The sequence below is a fragment of the Trypanosoma rangeli genome, assembly GCF_003719475.1.
Source record: "Trypanosoma rangeli strain AM80 chromosome Unknown Tra_15.4_contig_00245, whole genome shotgun sequence".
NCBI lineage: Eukaryota > Euglenozoa > Kinetoplastea > Trypanosomatida > Trypanosomatidae > Trypanosoma > Trypanosoma rangeli.
Window position 1 is genome coordinate 1 of NW_021705990.1, and position 21,414 is coordinate 21,414.

Here is a 21,414-nt window from a genome sequence, read left to right on the forward strand (position 1 = left end):
GGCCTTCTTCGGTAAGCGGAGCAGGCGATGCGGAATGAACCGCTTAGGGATATGTGGCGTCAAAACTTATGGGCTCATTCTCGATACGTGAAAAGGGTGTTGGTGGATAGGGACAGTTGGACGGTGGCCATGGAAGTCGGCATCCGGCTAAGGAGTGTGTAACCAACTCACCAACCGAATCCACCGGCCCCGAAAATGGATGACGCTCAAGCCCAATTAGTGATTGCCCATTATCCTTTGGTAAGGGCGGCAAAACTTTTGTGAGAAAGTGTAGCCCTTCCGATGTAGATGTGGCGTGGAGGTAAGGACGAAGCTGATGGCGTGGGCCTCAGATGGACCAGCCTCTAGTGCAGATCTTGGTTGGCGTAGCAAAGATCTAACGGAAAATTACTTTAACATGCAACGTTGGATACTGGAGAGCGGGGGAAGGATTTCGTGCCAAGTTGTCGGGATCCTGCCTCTCCTTGTCTTTCCCCGCAGCCTTCACCGCACGACCGTCCTCCCTGCATGCATGCGTGTGTGTACTGCCGCCGCCTCCGCTTCACTTTCTCTACATGGAAAACGCCGGAGCACTGAAAACAAACTAAGAGAGGGGAGGGAAGGGAAAATAAAAATACGTAGGGGGACGAAACGCACACACACACACACACACACAAAGGGGTGGGCGCAGTCACAGCAAGCAAGGAAGCAGGCAAGATATATAAGTGTAGGCATAGATGTATAGGTATATATATATATATGTTTGCCTCGAGGAGGCCGCGTTACGCGTATTCCTACGGGTAGACAGTCGTAGTACTTGTGGAGGGGATTTGGGGCGCATGGCGCCCAACTTCTCAGTTCCAAGGCGATGCCTCTTCCTCCCCCCGCACACACACGCACCTCAATCAGACAAAAGTCGAACGGTGTTCCTTGAAAATCGGGCTCTCATTGTAAACCCCCAAACATAACACTCCGCGGCACCCCCGCCCGCCCGCCCGCCACGCAGCCGCCGGGCCGCTACTCCGTCTCAGCGGCGGCAGCAGCGGTCGTAACGGGAGGGCAAAGCGGCAAACAAAAACAAAAAAAAAATCGTTGCATTCATGAAAACAGCAACAGCAACGAAACAAATAAATCACCCGTGCCACCTTCCAACGCGGCATCGCCGCGAGTTAAACAAAATAAATACAAAAGACACAACAGCAGCGGAAGCAGCGTAACATTTTTTTTTTACGTGTTTTTTTTTTAAATGTTTCCTTCGCCTCTTTGATCCCCACCACGTGCGGGGGTGTGCGCACGTCTACATCGTGCTGACCTCTCTTCCTATCTATCTCCCACCCACCCGCCCGCCCCACCTGTCCAGAGGCAGAGGCAGAGGGATTTGGCGGGAAGGAGAAAAGCGCAGCTGCGCGCTGCTGCCCCACAATACAAAAAGAAAGAAAAAAAAACAAAAACTGATTACACCCTGCAAGGTTCGTACTTATGCGCGTTTTCCTTCTATCGTTCTTTCTCTCGCCAGCCCCTTCTTTGGCCTGGCAAATTATTTTATTTTATTTCTTGCCTTTTCGTCTGGCTCTTGGCCCACAATTGCCACCTCAGCCAACGAGGGCATGCGCGGTTACTTTCCATTCGGCGGGCCGCCGTTCCTGCTGGAGCCGTTCGGCGCTGGCGTTGGGCTCACCATCGGCCGCGAGGTGTGTCCTCGCACAAGAAACGGCCCTACCCACTGCTGCGCCCCGCCAGCGTCTTCCTCTATGGCCGTGGTTGTGGCTGTGGCGGGGGACGGCGCTTCCACCGGCGACGGCTCCTGACGCGGCTGATGCAGGTGTTGGTACGGCCCAGAGCGTGGCGTCTCCTCCGCTGCCCGCGCGTGCGTCTCTGTGGTCTCCGTCACTGCCCCAATAAGCGGAGGGGGCTCCTCGCCACGTGGCGGCTGAGGCGGTGGGACAGAAGGAATAAAACGCGAAAAGCGGTGCTCGTCGTCGCTGGAATCAGTCTCCACGACAGGCTGTGGCTTGGACCTCCGTTTTCTGTTGCGTTCAAACGTCTGCGGCTCCTTAGTGCCCACGTACCGCCCCAGAGTCTCTTCATTTCTATCCTCCGCGGATGCCGCGGAGTAGTCATCACGGCCGTCAATGTTGGAGTGCTGTTGTGGGTTGTTCCACTGTACCTGCGCTGCCGCAGCATCGTCGCGCTGCAGTGCTGAGACCTGCCAGGAAGACGGCGGCGCTGTCTCCGGCGAATGCAGCTGCTGTTCCACGGGCGCGTTTGTAGTGTCGCGGCGAAGAAAGCGGTAATTTGCACGGGGCGGCATGTACACGGCCTTTGGCGTACCCTGCGGCGCTTCCCGGCGCTTTAGCATGCAGACCCGCCACACCACCAGCAGCAGCAGCAGCAGCAGGATGAAGAGGAGTATCACTCCCACAATGAGCAGCGTGGTCCACATATCTACAACACCACCAGCATGATAGTTCAGCACCACGTTAGAGAGCAGCTGCCAGCGTGCCTGTTGATCACTGGGCGCAAAGCAAAGATAAAAAGGTCCGCCCGGTTTCGTTACAGAGAGCTGCAGGTGCATGTTGGCGGCGTCACTGCCGCTCACGCTGGCCACCCTATCCACGCCTTTGTCACACTCCAACGTCGCGCGTACGCCGTACTTGTTGTCGGGACTCAACCCAGAACCCATTAACATGAGGACGATGTAACCGCCGCTTCCCTGCTTCGCTTCTATGGAGCTGGCATAGACAACTGTGCCAGAGGCGGCGGCGATGGAACGTAACTGTGGCAGGAATGTCACTTCCACACCAAAAAGCTGCGATGCCGCCGGAGGCGTCGCATTCTGCGCAATCGGTGGAACCGCCCCGTGAATGACGAGAGTGGGACCCCACGTCTCTTTGGAAATGGGCTGGGTGCTGCCACCTTGGGGCATACTCACCAAAAAGTCCTGCGGCACCCCGTTGACGGTCATCCCTCCCCCCCGCAGCGACAAGGTGCACTGAAAGCTTTCCACTGGCGCGAACCACGCCTTCGACCCCGTTGCCACCGACACGCACGTCAGGGTGGACTCCCCGGATTGGGGCTCGCCAATCACCGTAAAACGCGACGGGCTCCCTTGCATTGGAACAAACACACCACTTCCTTGCGCCGAGGGCACAAAGCCCAGGATGGCCAGGGTCCGCGCCACCTCGGCGACGTCCACATGAAACACGTAATTCCCGTCCAGGTTTTCTGGGTAGGCGCCAATGTTGACCGCCTTGTCCGTCGTCCTATCGTCGTTGTACTCGCGCGAGATTTTCATGTACATGGGCAAGGCAACAATGTTAACCTCCACACCCTGAATCCTGCGCCGCCCTTGTGCGTAGCAGGTGACCTTGCTATTAAACCGGACCATCGTCGTGGATGGTAGATCCGAGGAGTCGGAAGCACATGACAAGATGCTGCCCTCCTCAGGCTCTGACCCAATGCGAACAATCACTGGCGAATGCATGACAGGCCAACTCTGCAGCGGTGGGGCCGCCTTTGTAGTGATGGAGACAAACTGAATCAGCGGCATATCGTACGGTGGAAAAACCGTAAAATTATACCACGGGAGGCCACTGCTACTGTGGGGGTCAAGCACCACCTCCGTGCTCCTTCCCGCGTTAAGCTGCACAGTGTACGCTGTGGGCGCCAACGGGGACTTTGCCGTGATGACGCATGTGATGTTCGCCGATGGATCATTCTGACCCGAAGAGAGCAGAGGGCGCTCAATAATGCCCACCGGTTCACACGTAACAGCCGCCAACCTGTTCTTCTCCTCAGCTTTTTCCACAACGAGATTCGGCAGGCTTGCCCGAAGACGCACACCACCGCGCAGGGTAAACTCCGCCTCCATCGTGTACTCCCCCGCTGTGGAGACTTCGATGACAAAAAAGTAAAACTCACTGTAGTTCTTCTGCATGTACACCGTACCCCCAGTGAGAAGTTCATCAGCTGCCTTTCCATCCGCCAGCCACAGGTGCATCACCACGGTGGCTCCAAGGTCCGACGTCGGCTCTCCGGCGGCATCTGTAAGCCCCACCACAGGCTGCGGGGAACACACCTCCAACGCCGAACACGACGGCCGGACAGTAAAGACTGCTGCCGTGGCTGTTTGCACTGATACGTTGACCGGCTCTGGCAACAAGATCGATGTAAAGCCCGGTTTTCTGTAACAGACGGCATACGTTCCTGGCTGCGTGGGTACCGTGATGTAATGGCTGGTGGTGCCGTCCTCGCTGGCACTTGACACCGCCGTATATTTCCCACGCGCGCAACTCGCACTTTCGACTTTTGTCCCTGGCAAGAGATACACCAACGCCGCCTGATCGCTTGCCTGCAGTCCGTGGCCCCTAAACTCCAACTCAAGTGGCGCGTTGGTCAACGCCACGGACTCCATCGTATAGCTTAGCACCGCGGGGCTCACGTTGAAGTTATTTGCTGTGATGGGAACCGTGGGCTCTGTGGACGCCATGGCGTGGAAGCACAGCGTGTACGCGCTGGCAGTCTCGAACAGCAGCTGGTAGACAAGAGCGTTGAAGCCGTATCCCGCCTCGGAGGCCACCGCCGTCACACGTGGGGTGTAGCTTGGATTGGTACATATGTCGGCGGGTGTGTTGCGCTCCACAGGAAGCCCTACTGCCAAAAGTTGATCGCCCTGCGACAACCCCCGTCCCTGCAAAATGACGGTGGCGTTTATGCCGACGACCGGCGTCGCAACGAAGGTGACCGACGTGACTTGCGTCAAGTGCACCACAGGCCCGGCGTGTGACAGGGGCGGAAAGATGGTCGGCAACACGGCATCCTTCGAGAGGTAGCAAAGGGCATAGGCCGCCTCAACATCCAGCCGCGCCGTCCACACGCTGCTCCGATGTTCATTGGGCTGCAGCACAATGCGATCCCCACCGGTCATGGTATTGATGCACGCCGCCGCCACCTGCTTCATGGTGGTGGCCGCGTCGATGTGGGTGGGCGTAAGCCAAAGCTTCTCCAACGCCCTCGCGGCGGCACCCGCTGGACGCAGCAGCTCAATCTCCACTTCATCCGACGTGAACACCGTAGCAGGTGTCATGGTCCAATTGGAAGGATTTGCGGCTGCCGCCTCCACCGTGCCGACGATGCGAGCGCACTCCTCCTTAGCGTCCTCGTCGCAGCGATCCACGCGGTGGGAGTAGCAGATGTAAAACGTTCCCGCCCTTTCAACGGCAGTTGTAACCACCACGTGGCCGCCTGCATCGAGAACGTCGATAAACACGCTGCTGGGGGATACCGGCGCGGTCAACCCAACGCAGGCATCCGGGTTTGCCACAAGCACCACGTAATCAAGTGGTGTGGGGGAGACGGTGAGGTTGAACTGAAACACCTGAAGCGCTGTGGCGGAGACGGGTGCACTCAACGAGGGTGGAACCCCCCGCACCACCCGCGCCGCAGACTCCGACAGCATTGTGGTCACCCCCACATCGTAGTAGCAGAGTGCGAGTGTGACACCGCCCTCCGTCGCGGAGCCGGCGCGGAGTCGGGCGACACCGTCCCGCACAACGGTAACGCCGTAAGGGAATTCGGCTGTTGATGGCGCCGGCGTCACATAGTAGGGGAAGTCGTTGCACTGCTTCGCGCTGTAGAAGGCAAGGGCATCCTCCGCCGCAGGCGGCTGCCTGCTTTTAATGGTCCACGTATTCATCTCGCCGTCCAAAATAACGTCTCCATGTTTCGCCGCTGTCGCGGCGTACGGGTCCGCCACGCCCAGCACCAAGGCAGCCCCGGTCATAACGTGAAACTGCCCGCCGTCAAGCTTGTAGCACACCCAGTAGGAACCCTCAGCGCCAGGCGAGGAGCGGAAGGTCTGCACCGAAAGCGTACCGTTGGCAACCAGCGGGTAGTACTCGACACCTGCCGCTGTCGCGACAGTCTGACACGCCCCATCTGTCTGGGACTGTGTGGAGGGTATCAGCTTCACCTGATCCGTCTTTCCCGCGCTTGGGTCCGCGATGAGACCAAACCCCCAAAACACACTACTTATCAGTTGACTGGTGCGCAGCGCGGTGGCGGGGGGCACTGTTGTGTAGTTTAACGGGTTGGGCCTAATCACTACCTTGTCAAAGCCCCAAATAATGATGTGACCGTTGGCTTTCCAGTAGCATAATGTGTGATCCCCACGCGTTTCTGCGGCAATCTGAAAGAACAAATTCCTAGGCAGCAAATCCTTGCGAGAGGGCGCGGTAATAATAACGACCGGCGACTTTCCAGGAGCAAGGCAGGAGAGGACGCCGGTGTACAAGGCAACACGATCGTTTTCTGACAACGTAGATGAAGCCTCCGCGGCGGTGAAGTTGAGTGTGAAGAGTTCGCCCTCCAGCGTGCTTACAGGCGTCTGCACAACCCCTGCCGGGTCACTCGTGCTGATGACGAGGTCACCGTACACGAGTGTCCAGACAGTGTCCGTGGCGAGTCTGTAGCAAACACTGTACGTGCCCGTGCCGGTGCTGCTTATGTTTAGTATGGTGCTAGTCACTGTGGCATTTGTCACGGTCCATCCATCAGCGGTGCCCGGGATGGGGTCCGTGGTGCCAAAAGCATGCGAAACAATCTCACTGGGTGGGACGGACGCATCTTGGCAGAAGCTGGACTTTGTAATAATCTTCACCCGGTCCCTCGCCCCGAGAGATTTGCCTGCGAATTCAATGTAGTTCAGCTGCATCGTCCGTGCCGGCGCGTTCCGCACCGCGAAGCTGATGGGGTTGGCCGGCTGCAGCAGGACGGTGCCGCCCCCTGGCAGATTCGACCAGGAGCCATGCTGTAGCTCGTAGCAAAGACGCAGTTGGGAAATACTCGAAACATGCGGCGGTTGTGCGGCAAAGAAGACGCCACCTATAACTGTCTTATCCGTCGTGCCATTGACAATCTTCCCGGCATCTGCAGGGAGCCCCCAACAGGAGGGAAGGTCCATTTGCACCGCGGCACGGTCCTCGCCCGGTGTAAGCCGGTGGGCACCTTCCTCCTGGCTGCGTGTAAACATCGCACGCAGCATCTGCCCACGGCGTGGCTTTAACGGGTCCACATCAAATGAAGCGGGGTTGTACCCGCCCACAGGAAACGGTGGACCCACGTCCTCGACGCTGCAGCCCGCCGACCTGTAGCAGGCGAGATGTGTGCCGCCCTGTACGGGGTCAAAGGAACCCAGCACCTGCGTACTGTTGCCGTAGACGCCGTACGTCGTGGGGGCTACCGCGAAGCAGCGACCCTCACGGTACGCAACGGATGCCGAGAGGTGCAGTGCCGTTGCCGCATCAAAGCTGCCATCGTACTCAGGACCAGGCGAGAAGGGGCTGGGCGGCAGCCTGTCAAACGGCTTCAGACCTCCGCTCCCTGAAGCTTCCGCTGCAGTAAACGTCACCACCACACGCTGCCCTGCGGTTTTGCTGTCTTGCGTACGCACTGATGCAATCAGGCGCGGGGCCACCGTAAACTTCGAACGAGCCCGATCTGTGGCATCCAGCGGGACGGCAAACTGGTTCCCCTGCGTGTCCTTGTAGCAAAGGCGGAATGTAGTGCTGCCCGCACCCAACAGAGCGGCAGGGAGGACAAACGTGGGGCCGGCTTTCGTCACCGGCGTTCCCGCAATCTTTTGTGCTGCATCCCCCACCATAATGTCACTTGAAACCGTTTGCGTGCCGTTGGCGTAAATGCACTGATCCTCGCCAGTCACAAAACGAAACGTGTCCGTCAGCGCAAACTCAAACCCGCTCCGTTGCGACACAGTCACGGTGAGACTCTGCCCCAGGCGCAGGCAACCGGTGAAGAGGCCGGTTGGTGTCGGCTCCGTAAATTTCAGTCGTGTGCAGACAGGGCTCCAGTTGGAGGTCGTACTGTCCGCCCCACCGATACGGTAGCAAACCTTAAACACCCCCGCAGTCGGGGCAAAGGCAATAACAGCTGTCTTTTCCGCATCAATGATGCTGACACCAGTGAGAAAGACGGCGGCGTCGTCGGCAATGCACAGGGAGGACTGCGGCACCATCCGCACCGCGTCATTCCGCCCGCGCAGCGTACTCGTCTCCTTGGTACCGACAATGGTGGTCCGCAGGTACTGTAGCGCGCGCGCGCCTGCGTCACTATCGGGGCCCGGGATTAAGCCCGGCAGCGACGTCACACACTCCTTCACGGCGGCGGCAAGCACATCGATGCCGTTCATCACCGGGGCCCAAGTGCCATGGGCCAGTTTGTAGCAGACGACACGCTTCCCCAGGCCGTGAAGGGGATCAAAGGTGACATCGACCAGGGAGGAGCGCGTCACGTTGCTTGGCTTTAACACCGGCGCAGGGACGGTCGCGAAGGAGGTGTCATCTGCCATAAAAAGGTTCATCACCGTCGCGGTGGAGGTGTTGTCAATGATGGATGCTACACAGTCATCTGGCGAGGCAACGAACGTCACACGATCCCCCACGCCTACCACATCGTCCGCCTCGGAGGAACTATGCGTGAAGGTCATACGAATGGTCTGCATCGCGCGGATAAGGTTAGGGTCGCTGGGGAACGTTGTCAACATCATGTACGGCCGCACCCGAAACGTATTCGACGAGCGTGCCGGGTTCACTGTGCCGACTCGGGAGTAATAATCCTTAGACAACTCCGGCGAGAGCGCACATACAATAAACGTCCCCGGCTTCTGCGTGTGTGTGTACTTGAACTCAAACACATACAACGTGTGAGACTCCACGATCATACGCCCATGCACGGGAAATGCCACGGAATCAGTGCAAACGGTGAGAGAATTTTTGTACGAGACCAGCTTCACATCTGTGACAGGGTGCTGTTCCATGGCGGGGTCTAGCTTGAGCTGTAGACGCACCGTTTGCCCCACGTAGGTTGGGTCTGGACTTGGGGCAAACCAAAGCGGGGAGGCCCGCAGCGTCGACACGTAGCACTCGCCTGACTTCTCGCTCACCTGCTCACAGGTGCACACGGGCCGTGCGACGCCGTTGTGTGTGTAGCAGATGAGGTACCGCGTGCCCACCATGGACACGGGCCACTCCACGCCGTATGTCACAGTGGTGTCGGTGCTGCTGAGGTGGTGAGCACGGCCCTCCACAAAGTCCGGGTCGTACCCACTGCTGCAGCTCGTCGCACTGGTGCCGAAGAAGGAGACACGCCAGTCATCGTGCTCCACGCTGATACCTTGTTTCTTCTCGAAGGTGACGTTTTGCTGCTGACCAACACGTACAGTTTCCTGCTTGAGGCATCTTATCTCGCCCTCCACGATCTCCAGCAGCGGCGACAGCAACGCCGCCGTGGCGCCGCGGAGCCGGTAGCAAAGGTTAAACTTGCCTAAAGTGAGAGAGACCGCCGGCTTTGTAACAACCCGCTCTATCGTAGAGGCTTCCGCGTCCAACTCAAATACGATGCAACGTGGGCAGTTGTCCGGGGTGACACCGCAGGATTGCGTCGAAGGCGCCACCCACACCGCGTCGCTGGAGGCATCCAAGCTGCCGGAGCCGTCGTCAAAGTGTAGCACAAACGGCTCAGCAAAGACAAGAGGCAGGTCAGTCACAGGGCTCCAACTGCTTGGCACCATCGGGAAGACCTCAATCACACTCGTGTCAGTGGAGCCACCCACAAGGCTCCACGCGTGTGCAGCCGCACTGTAGTAGCAAACCTGAAACCGTCCAGCTTGGCTGAAACTTCGGTACTTAAACTTGTCCTCCTTATCTACGAGAGTAATACTAGCTGTCTTTGCTTCCACATCGGGCACCACCGGCATGTCATTCGGAAAGCCTGGCGCAGGCTTCAGTTGCTCGCACGCCACATCGGCTTGCAGTTCAGCGATGCGCACGAGGTCCTTCGCGCTTGGCGCCTCCACCAGCTGAAACGTCAGCGTCACCTGCTGACCCACGCGTGGTGGGTGGGGGAAGGGCCGCATGGACGACGGATTGGGGCCCCCCACAACGACTTCACGGACGGCGCCGGTGGGCGTCAGAGCAACATCCGACCACGGCGCAGTTCCGTAGCGCACACACACGCGTGCAGGACCGGCGGTGCGCCACACCGCAACGTCGAGCAGTGACTCATTGACAATCTTTAGCAGCGGCTCCTGTACCTTGGCCACGGTAAAGTTTTGGCACCACGATTCGGGGCTGGAGTCAACAGCTGAAATCACCGCTGCCGCCACGAGCCTCCGCGTGTCGGCGTCGTGGAGTTTGATCTGTATGTGCTGCCCCACACGGGCAAGTCCCACGGGCGGCTGAAGCGCCAAACTTCTAGGGACGGGGCTGGCAAGCGAGAACGGCATCCCCACCTCACTCCATACTTTTCCACGGCGGTAGCAGACGAACAGTTTCGTTTGCGTTGTCTCAACAAACTGGGCCGCCAGCGTAAGGGAGGTTCCCTGCGCGGTGTGGGGTGTGGCGTCGAGAGCGCTGACACGCCGCACAGACGAGGCAGAAACGGGCGGCCACGTCGAACTGCTTGCGCACGACGCGTTGGTAAAGACGACCGCGTCAGTTGTAGGGTCAAGTTCGGTGCCAGTGAGCGTGAGGAGCAGGTACTGCCGCTGCTGTTCCGTTCTCGCAGGTGTGTTCATCACGTACCCTCCAGGATTCGGTGCTGTAAGCTGCAGCAACTTCGGCACCTCCGCCACGGTGGCTCCGGCACGCACGTAGCAAACGACCGTCGAGGTTGCCGTGAGATGCGGTGGGAGACTGAAGGTATACGATGGCAGCACTGGCCCGGGTTGTGCCAGGACCATCGAGGTGTTATCGTCGCAGGCGTGGTTCGTCGTCAAGGAAGCCCCGGCGTACCCCACAATTGAGGCGGTGTCCCCGTCGGCCGCGCCAGCGAAGGTCATACCAATGCGAAGCATCCCACTGAAGACGCTCGGGGGCACCGTATCAAAATTGGACGGGTCCGCAGGCTGCATCACCGACGGGACAGACGGAAACGGCACCACAACGAACTCTGCCTGCCCATTCTCGCGGTAGCAGAGCGTGAAAGACTTGGGGAAGTCGCTCAGTGGCAGGGCGGCAGGGCCCAGGGAGGGCACATGTCCCTGCCAGAAACTTTCCGTGGGGGTGACCCCAGCGACGTCGGAGGGGCCGGCAAGGACACCAGTCGAATTCATGGTGGCCGTGTCCCAGCAAAGGCGATCCACCGTCACGAGCATCGCGGCATCGTTTGGCTTCGGGGTCTGTCGGTAGGGAGAAGGGTCGCGGCTCGCCTGTTGCACTTTCTCTTCTTTCTTCTTCCCCCCATCTAACGTACTGTTGAGCGTGGGATGCTCAAACCCCGTCACAGTGACCCGTAGTCGCTGCCCCTGAAACGTCGACTTGGGCTCAATGGTGAAAGCGGCCGGGGTGTTCTCCACCGGGCGTATAGGCTGCGCCCCCACCTGCGCGTAGCCGCTGTCGGACACGCGGTAGCACACGGCGTAGGCGGCGGTGTCGTCTATGCCTACCCGCAGCTGAATCTTGCTTTGCGACACCGTGGCGGTCCCTTCCGGGTTGCCGTACGGCAGCGTGGCAGCCTTTCCATCCCAGCAGCTGCAGCCGGCACACGCAATCATTGCCGTGTCGCCAATGTCTCCCGTGTAATCAAACGTGACCACAGTGGCCCGTGCCCGCATTGGCGTGTTACTCGTCACATAACTCGAGGCTCCCCCCGCCTTCACCTTCAACGCTACTGGCATCAACGCGTAGCCCGCACTCCCCTTGACAAAGTAGCACACCGAGTACTGACCCACTCGCACCGCGGCCGCAGCGAGGGGAATGTAAAAGCGGCTCCTCGTCCCCTCCGCCGCGGTATCGACAAACGTCCCCACAGCCACCGCGTAGCTCTCGTCGCAGTACATCCCTTCCGCAAGGATGAAGACGCGGTCGTGCGAGGTCAGGCCAGCGCCGTGAAAGGTGAGCGTCGGCCGTGTGCCGAGGCGTGGCACAAAGTCCGTTTCGTATTCCATCGGGTTTGTGTTGCCAACGAAAAACACAGCGAGGCGCACCAACAACTGCCTCGCCCGGCGGTAGCACACCGCCATTGTGACGTTTTCGTTAAGAGCCCGCGTAAACTGCAGCTCCATCAGCGTGGTGTTCCTAAACTTTTTGGTGTACACGGCGGATGGCAACTTGGGCGGGGTGAGTGTCTCCCCGCACCGCTCGTCGCACCGCGTCGAGGCATCCACGACGTACACATCATCGTGCTGCGAAAGCTGCATGCCGTAGATCCGCATCGTGAAGGGCGCGGTTTTTGGTTGAATGAACCACGGCTCCGTCTCAACCCGCGCCGGGTTTTGTGGGGCAACGTCAATTGCACGGGGCGCCACCACGCGCGCCACGGCGTCGGCAACCAGGCGGAAGCATATCGTGTACCGTGTCGTCCTGTATCCGCCGGGCAGCTGCGACAGCCACATCGCCAGGTCTTTTCTCACGAGGCTGTGAAGCACCGGGTGTATCACACCAGGCGCAGTGGCAGAGGCCGCGTCCCCGCAGTCGACGTTGGGTGGAAGCAGCAGAAACTCATCCTTATTAGAGAAGGCGAGCTTCGGGTACGTGGCGGCGGCAAACGAGAAGTTAAACGTCACCGTCTCCAAAAAGGCAGGGTGACTTTCACACGTCGACGCCTGCGTTGGAAGCGCGGGGTAGATGGAGAAGGTCAAGAGCTCGTTCGCCGCGTCCGTCACCAGGGCGTAGTTCGACTCGTTCGCCCCCTTGCGGTAGCAAAGGTAGTAATCGCCAAGCGAGGAGCTCGTGTTACCCGTGAAGAGGTTAAAGACGGTGACGTCGCTTGTACTCACAGTCGCATTGGCTTCTAGCGTGATGGAGGCGAAGGCCCCTTTGGGGGCGGTGCACGGGTTACCGTCTGCCCCTTGGCTGAGCGGAACGAGACGCACGGTGTCCCGCAGACTCAAGCTGCCGCCGCCGCCGTTGCTTGAAAACTTCAACGCCACACGATTCTCAATGAATGCGTACGATGGTCCAAAGCTGCACGGATCGCACGGCGCTACGGTGAAGGTTTGGCCATGGGCAATGCGTGGGTCCCCCTCCGCCGCATGAGGGCCCAGGTACAACTGATACTCACCGGCCGCTGCAAGTGCGACGGTGAAGGAATTCGCCACGGTGGTGTTCTTCACGTAGTACATGGGCTTCACGTATGGCGGATTCGCCTCGCACAGCTTCTGCGGGGCATGGGCGAAGCCGACGTAGCTCACCACCACCTCTGTGACACTGCTCGTAAACGTCAAGACAAACGGCTCGTATGGTCGTGGCGCGGATGGGGTGGCGGTGGGACCTCCAAATGGACTTGCGACAAACATGACAGGCTCAAAGAGGTACGAAGGGGGATTCACGCGCCGTGGCACCTCCGCCCACGCACCACGCTTCAGGCGGTAGCACACTGTCACTTGCGTCGTCGCCAGCGCACAGAGTTGGTACATGGCATCCGTGTTGTTGCTCGCGGCTGTGACGCGGGCAAGAAGCCCGATATCTGGACTGGTCACAGCCGCCGCAGAGCAGTCAAACCCGACGATGCCGCTGCCACGTTGCACAAGCTTTACCTCATCTTTGTCCGTAAGTAGGGCGCTGCTGGGACTGTCACTAATGTGCAGGCGACCTACCTCCGCCGCGTAGAGGGACAACGGCTGCACCGCATACGCGTTAGGGTGCGGTGGCCCGACACTAAAGTCGTTCAGCTGCGAGACCCACACCCACACATTGGCCAGCGAAACACTTTGGTAGCAGATGATAAAGACGCCAGTTGAGTTCACCCGTGGCATGTACTGCGCTTGTGTGGGACTCACCGTACTCACCAGGCTCCCTTGTGGCCCATTTTTTTCCTCGGCGTCCGCGTTTGCCGCCTCTGCTGTGCATCGGGAGCTGTGGTTCGTCCCCGGCGTTTCCCCGCTGACATTCACGACCTTCACGTGGTCCGAGTGTCTAAGAACGTTGCCAAGGATGGTGATGTTGAGTACCTCGCCCATGTACGCCGGGGACGGGGCCACCATGTAACTCTGCGGCCCCGTGAGACCAACGGAGAAGGTGACGCCGCCTACCGCGTTCGGCACCACAAAAAAGGCAGTCTGATCGTAAACGCGAAAGCAGACGTAGAAGTAGCCCTTTACCTGGATGCGTGGCTGCACCGTCGCGTAGGTGTTGTTTGCTGCGTCGAAGGTGTCAAACCGTGTCCTGCTACCGCCCGAGGGGGCCACGCCCGTCGCGCAGTCCGGCATCGCCTTCCCACTCACCACATCCGGTGGCGCCACAAACACCTGCGCCACGTTCCCCGTCACGGTGGCGGCGAAGATGCCGTCCAGCGCCCTAAAAGCCATCTGAAAGTCCGCTCCCACCCCAATTACCTCCGGCACGATGTACGCAGTCGGCGATGAATTTAGAACCTCCAGCGCAGCGGTGTGCACAGCGGCGGCGTGCTGCGTCGACCCCGAAATCTGCACACACAACTGAAAAGGGCCAGCGCGCGGAAACGGCAACAATGTGACATTCATTGCCAGGTCCACCTGCAGTGTAGTATCCAGCAGGACAACACCCTCGGCGGGTGTGCCTGACGCCTCCTCCGCCGTCGGGCGGTAACACTCATTCACGACGCTACCAGCAGCAGCAACAGCTGCGGAGCCGTTGGTGAAGAAAAGCTGGAACACATTTTTGACAGTGTACCTGCTGCTGTACGTTGGCGCTACGGCAATCGACGGGACCCATGCACGCGGGTGCCGTGGCACAGTTACGTAGTCTGTAATGGGAGCCTCGCTCACCCGTACCATGGCGGGGCTCTCCAGGTCGCCAATCATCTCATATTTGTAAAACGCCTCCCCCGCATGTCGACCGGTGCGCTGCATGCAGACCACAAGTTCTGTCGCCTTGGTGGTGGCCAGGATGAGGTGCAGATAGGGGACGACTAGGCCGGAAGAGTTTTTAACCACCACCGGCTTGTAGTGAAACGATGCGGGAATGGTGGCCACCTCCGCCGCGGTCAGCGGCGAGCTGCAGTCGGGTTTGGTCGAGAACAGCACGGCATCCCTCGCGCTGGCGTTGCTGTCGAAGGAGAGGACGGGGTCCAGTGGGACGTCCGTGTCAAACATCAAATAAAACCGCTCCCCACTGAAGACATTGACGGGGCCACCCGTGTTCTTAAAGATGCCCTTGGGTGACTGCAGAGAGAAAATGGTCAGCAGCGGCGGGTGGGTCACGCGCACCGACATCCCGTTCCGCACCGACATGTAGCAGACGACGTATGTCCCATTCTGCGTCTGGTTGGCGGGAATAGTCCACGTCGTGTCCTTACCCGTCTTCTCCAGGTCCCCGCTGCGGAGCATAGGCGTCTCGTCGCATGTTGGCTCATGACCTTCCGCGGTCACCAACAGCAGCGCGGCGCGATCTATGATCTGCAGAAAGTCCGGTTCGCTCTCATTGCCGACAAAGGTGATGCGCAGCGTCCGTGAGGCCTGCGGCTGCACCGGGGAATGAGTCCACGCGCTGGGGACTTGTGGGGTCAGGCGAAAATTGCGGTCCACCAGCGTGCCGCGGGGGACTGTCGCAAAGGTTCCCCCGCTGCGTCGATAGCAGACGGTCAGAAACTTGCCGAGCATTTCCACAGGCAGCGTGCCCCCGGTGACAATCCCAGCGTGAGCTCCAGGGGACAGGTCGGGAAGCACCGGGAATTCCGCGACGACGGTGACATTGCGGTAGCCGCAGTCGTACAAGTCGCCGTCGATGATGGTCACCGCGTCCGTATCCCCAACCTTCCCATCGAGCAGGGGGAAGGTGAGGGTGAACGGCTGGTTGGGGAACGGGATGTTGGGCGTCGACGCGTACGTCGACGGGTTCGCCAGGGTGGCGGTGAACGGCACCATTCCGGTGCTCTGGGTGACGCGGAAAAGGCCCAGTTGCACCTGCAGACACAACGCGTACGTGTCTGCCGGTAGTGTAAACCGTGCCCCAAAGTCCGTTGACGAGAGCCGCTGCAGATTCAGCAGAACCACAAACTCGGGGTGGGCGTTGGCTGCTTCGTAGTACGGTATGTAGTTGCACTCCGTGGTCACCGAGATAACTGCCGCCGAGTCGAGGTGGTCCACTGGGTTCTGGGCGAAGGAGCCACTCACCATGAGGGCCTCATACGTCGACAGCGTGTGGTCCGCGGTGAAGTTCGCCGCGGTGTACAGATAGTACAACTCCCCCAGCACCACGATAATGCCATGACCATGCGCCTGCACCAGCCCAATTTCCGTTGAAACAGTTCCGAAGGTGTAGCATACCACGTAGTTAATTGCCCCTGCCGCGGTGAAGCGCACCACGCCAGTCCACTGCATCCCATCAGGGCTCACGGTTGCCGTGCCGACAGCAACCGTGACGGCACTCCCACCGCACGTATCCCTGCGTACCGTCACAGTATCTGCAGCGGTGAGGCCTTGTCCAAAGACGGTGACCGCGGAGTACATCCCGACAGCTAATGGGTATCTATCGAAGGAGGCATTCACCGGGTTTGGCGGGAAGAGGCTGAGAAACGGTTCCGACTGAATCGGCACAGGAGCCCAACTGGTGCCGCTGCGCATGTAGCAGAGGCGCATGCTGCAGGACACCCCGGGGTTGTCGCATAGGGAGGGGTCGGAAAGAAGACCCGCACCAAAGCGGTGCTCGCGATCTGAGACAACCCACGTCGCGCTGGTCCCGGCAGTGTTCACTATTATCGGGCTCGGACTTATGCTCGGCGCAAACCACGCGCGCAGTGTTCCATTGCTTTGCAGCACGTTCGTCCCAAGATCATGACAGGTGTAGCCCTTGTTGGTAAGCAGAAAGATCTGGTCCTTCGACGTCAGCCCGGTGCCCACCAGCGTCAGAGTGACCTCAGAGACTTGATTCACAAAAATGTTCGTGCTGGACGCCGTGAAGCTGGAAGGATTCGCGGCTGCCACTGTAAGAGCCCCGGGCACACGACGGCTGTTCACCATCACGGCACCGTAGCAAGCGGTAAATGTGCCCTTCGGCAGATACTGATTGAAAAATCCCACCACCGTAGTTGTTTGGCATGCGTTACTGGAGAAGGTGTTGCTGACATTCTCCCAGCAGGAGGCCATCTCCCCTGGCACCAGCCGCAGCGTCGTACAGACTTTGCAGCGTTCGTTGGAGCACGTCAAATGCACCGAGGTAAACTGCCCTGCGGATGGTGATGCAGGTGTGGTGGTAAAACTTGCAGGGTCGGCCGCGCTCACAGTCAGTGGTGTGGGGGGATGCAGAAGATCGGAGATCAACTCCTCGTAGAAGCTTTCGTTGGCAAGTCGATAACACATGCGGTAGTCACCAGCCCGATTTACCACCACCCGCTGAATGTAATCAGTCCCAGTGCAGGTCGCTTTACCAACAGGCTCAACATTACCGCCTAGCTCCGTGTCACTGCCAAGCTTCAAGCACGTTTCCGTCGCGGGAATAAGCTGTATCTCGTCGTTTAGGCTCAACCTGCGGCAGCCCACGCCCACGCAGAGTTGCGTGACCGTCAGTGTGATGGGATACCCAACACGGTTGGTGCCACCCGCGTTTTGGGCTGTGTAGTAGGTGGGCTGAGCCATGCCCACGCTTAGCTGGCCCATGTACGTCGCGCTCCCGGCCTTAGTAGCGTTGTAGCAGACGACGTAGACGGCGTCGTAGTCGTAGTTGTCAAACCCTTGTGGCTGCGTCCACGTCACCGTGCTGGCAGAGGCTCCGGGCACCAGCGGCACGCCCTTGTACGTCACCTGCGCCCACCCCAAACACCCCAAGCCGCAGTAGCAGCTGACGCCCACGTTCGACACCGCGTCAAGGCGGTAGAAGAACAACTTATCGCTTTGCGCCCGAAGTTCGGTGGTGTTAGAGGTGAAGCTCAGTGAAACGGGCGCACCGGCGCGAAAGCCATCATGTGGAGGCGACAACGTCGTCATCTCCGACGGCAGACGTGCCGCAAAGGTGAGCGAGCCTGCGTACGACACACGCTTGCCGGCGTCCCACACGTAGCAGAAGTGTACCTCATCCATCGCATACCGAAGGTACGATTGACTGTACGCCACCGTGGTGGTTGTCGAGCTCAGGCCCGGCAACATCTGTGCGAACAACGCCGTTTGCACCACCGTACTCGCAGAGGGACACACGCGCGCCGAGGCAGACAGCAACGCACCACCCAAGAGAGCCCGCACCGTGTCTGTGCTGCTGTTAAGTTCGACACCATGAAACGTCGTGCGGAGCGACGCAAACGCGACGCGCCACTCCTTCGGCGTGTGGCTCCCCATCACCGGATTCGCGGTGGTCGTCTTAAACGCAAAGTTTGTGGACTCCCCTTGTTGTCCTTGCGGCAGCACGGGAATGTATGTGTTCCCGCCACTCAAGGCGCATATAATGTAGCTTGTGGTCGCCGCGCCAGCCAACATATTAGCTTTCCTGCCGCTTAACCCCGACATAAAGTCGTCCGGGTTCTGGGCCACCTCGCATGCCGTGATGCGGGCGCCGTCGCGCGTGCAGAATGCTACCGCACAGGCGTCATCCATGCGCACCAGCTTCAGAGTGCTAGGCATCGTCAGCAAGAGTGTTAGGGTAACAGTCTCTTTGGCAGTCACGGGGCTATTCGGCAGGGTGTAGCGCAGATCATAGAGACTGACGTACAGGTCCTGCGGAGGGCACTTTTCGGTGACCGGTGTTATCACCTTCGGACGTGCGACGGACCAGGCGGAGTAGCCAGAGATCCGGTAGCATATCTGCAGACATTGTCCACCGGTGCCAACCACGTCGTACTTGTACGTTTTACCAGCTTCCACCTCCACCCCGTTGGCGACGGCGAACGTCGTGACAGGGCTGCCATCGGTGCAGCTTGAGCCGCTGGGAATGAAGCGGATAGTGTCAGTGAGGGAGAGCTCCTGCCCCCAAAAAGGTCAGCGTCCCCTTCTGGCCAGCGTAGAGCGGATACGGGCGGATGCTGAAGATGGGGTCACGATTCTGTGTGGTGATGCTACCATTAACCCGGGCGTAGCTGGGCACGCCGCCCTTGCGGTAGCAGACATATAGCGTTAGCCCCAGATTCGACAGGGGGTCTATGATAGCTGTGCACTGTGGTGCAGTGCCGCCGGTAAGTGGGCACGGAAACATTGTTTCCGGCGACGCCACGGAGTCACAAGCCGTGGACGTTGTCAAAATCACCGCATCCTGCGCAGCATTCAGTCCCTCACCTGTAAAGAAAAGGCTGAGAGGCCTCCCCGTGTAGGGCACTTCCGGGGCCACCTTGAACCCGGTCGGCTGCAGGATCTCAATCACAAAGTCAGCCACCTGCACCTGCGGATCTCTCAGTACGGTGGACCATAATTCTTCGCCCGCACGACGGTAACACACAGTGCCGCGCATGGCGCCCTGTATAAGTTCCGGTGCTACGAACGTGATGTTCACCGCATTCTTGCCAGCGGCTGCAAGAGTTCCAAGCTCTAGATTATTCAGTAACGACGGCGTCTTAGACGCGCATGTATCCCCGTCCCGAATGACTGTTACCGTGTCCTCCGCCGTCAGGCCGGTGCCCTGCAGCAGCATGTACCCCTTCTCACGTGCCTGTGGCGCGGCGGGGGTGAGCTGATAGGTGAACGGGTTTGCATTGGCAAACTTGATAGCCGGGACCGTGACAGCTGTGTAGGACATCTCCACACTTGTGCCACAACCCACAGTGGCGTCGGAGCAGTAAGGGACGCAAACTGCGTACCCGTCTGAATCCGGGACGTACGGCACGGTGAAACTGCCTGTGACCAACGCCGTACCCGCCCCGCGCAGGTCACTCAGCTGAATGCCTTTGCCGGTACCGCTGGCGCACAGCTGCGGTAGCTGGTCCATCTCGCTGCAGTCGGCGCCTCCCCCCACCGAACAGGGGAGGAGGAAGATGGTGTTGGGGCCCGTCAGTCCCTGATTGAGGGGACGACCCTCCTGGGGCTTCTCATTCAAGGTGAGGACCACCGGCCCCAACCCACCGGACGCCGACGACGGCCGCATCTCGTAGTGATCGTACAAGCTGGGCCAGACTAACAGAGCGGAGCTTGTGGCGGGCGAAATCAAGTGGGCCTTCCCCTGCGTAATGTAGCAGATACGGTACGACACACCCGCGGAAAAGACGGAGCTCCGCACGACGATCGTAGAGTACCCGATAAGGCCCAGGCCATTCAGCGGGGTGACGTTAAACGCGTTGTGGGGGTCCCCGCTCCCCCGGGCATTGCAGCTAACGGATGAATCCACATTGATAAAATAAATCTTGTCACCTTCGCTGATATGCGGGTCACCAGCGAACGGATTGCTGTTGAAGCGCATCTGCGCGGTTTGGTACAGTGAGAGCTGCGCAACGTTGGTCGGCACAAATGTCATGGCAGCCTCGGCCACACCCCCGAGGTTTGCCACGCCCAGCAGTAGCAGCAGCAGTCCCACCACCAGCCCAGCCACGGCCCGAGCGAATGGCGATGCCGCCCTGCCTCTATTTCTTCTTCTACTTCCGCTGCTGCTACGCCCTTCCCGTTGCTCCAGCATACACTCAAGTCTATGCGTCAGGGCACATTCCGTGGCACACCCGCAGGGACGCTCCCTCCTAACGCCCCCATCTCCAACCTTCCCAATCATTTCCGCAGGGGGCGAGAGGGCACAGCCACACCCCCTCTGCCCTCGAAAGAAATGTGCCTATACAAATTAGGCCACGAAACGCCTTGATCCTACCCTATGGATTGCGCACGCCCTCTCTATCTATCTATCTCTTGCCGTATGCAAGCGACGCTGTCTGCAAAGCACAATGGAGTGAGGGTGTCCGGTCTGGTCGCGGCCTGGAGGCGTCCCACCCACGCTTATTTTTTTTTTTTTATTGTGTGTGTGTGTGTCGGCTTATTTATGCCTGTCCTCTACTTCTCTTAACTCGTGCGCTTCTCCCCCTTTCTCTCTGTCTCCAGCTATGGATGTGTGTGTGTGCGCCCTTTTCTCCCCTTATCACTTCCCTTCGTCACTGCAGTCTCTTCCTGCAGGGCGTATGAACACAAGACTGCGGGACGCCGACCGCTCCTTATGTACCCTCTATGTAAATATCTGAATACTTTCACCGCCGTCACAGGGGTGGAAAAAAAAAAACAAGAAGGTGCGAAGCAGAAGGCGTCACACAACGCACCGGGTCCGCACACGTACACCAGTAAACATGTAGGCGTGGACGCATCCACACACAGACACAGAAAGAAAAGGCTGGCTCAAACATGTGTATGTATATATGTATATATACGTGGAGGTGTGTAAATAATTACAAAAAAAGTATACGCGTGATGCGTGTATGTATGCCGTACATGCAGGAGTGCTGGGCAAGTGTTTTGCAGACAGTATAAGAGGGGGTTCTGCTCCCTCGCCCTCACCTGTTTTTTTTTTGTCTCCCCTACACTGCATGCTCGTTTTACCCCCCTCTCTCTCTCTC

The 21,414-nt window shown here is 59.2% G+C and overlaps 2 protein-coding genes and 1 pseudogene across 2 annotated transcripts, besides 5 other annotated features; 1 reads left to right on the plus strand and 2 right to left on the minus strand.

Annotated features, from left to right (window-relative positions):
* Window positions 1–90: 90 nt before the first annotated feature.
* Window positions 91–373, plus strand: TraAM80_06588 (10 kDa putative secreted protein; annotated as a pseudogene).
* Window positions 374–630: 257 nt separating this feature from the next.
* Window positions 631–655: a microsatellite.
* Window positions 656–674: 19 nt separating this feature from the next.
* Window positions 675–696: a microsatellite.
* Window positions 697–740: a microsatellite.
* A 221-nt stretch (window positions 741–961) lies between these two features.
* Window positions 962–997: a microsatellite.
* A 408-nt stretch (window positions 998–1,405) lies between these two features.
* Window positions 1,406–1,430: a microsatellite.
* Window positions 1,431–1,594: 164 nt separating this feature from the next.
* TraAM80_06589 (hemagluttinin family protein) lies at window positions 1,595–18,523 on the minus strand (the record flags this gene model as incomplete). Its single annotated transcript, XM_029383428.1, has 1 exon — window positions 1,595–18,523. One exon carries the CDS (start codon window positions 18,521–18,523, stop codon window positions 1,595–1,597), a length of 16,929 nt encoding a protein of 5,642 aa, XP_029236716.1.
* Window positions 18,524–18,845: 322 nt separating this feature from the next.
* TraAM80_06590 (uncharacterized protein) lies at window positions 18,846–20,588 on the minus strand (the record flags this gene model as incomplete). Its single annotated transcript, XM_029383429.1, has 1 exon — window positions 18,846–20,588. The coding sequence occupies one exon, from the start codon at window positions 20,586–20,588 to the stop codon at window positions 18,846–18,848; it is 1,743 nt and encodes a 580-aa protein (XP_029236717.1).
* Between the last annotated feature and the right edge of the window lie 826 nt (window positions 20,589–21,414).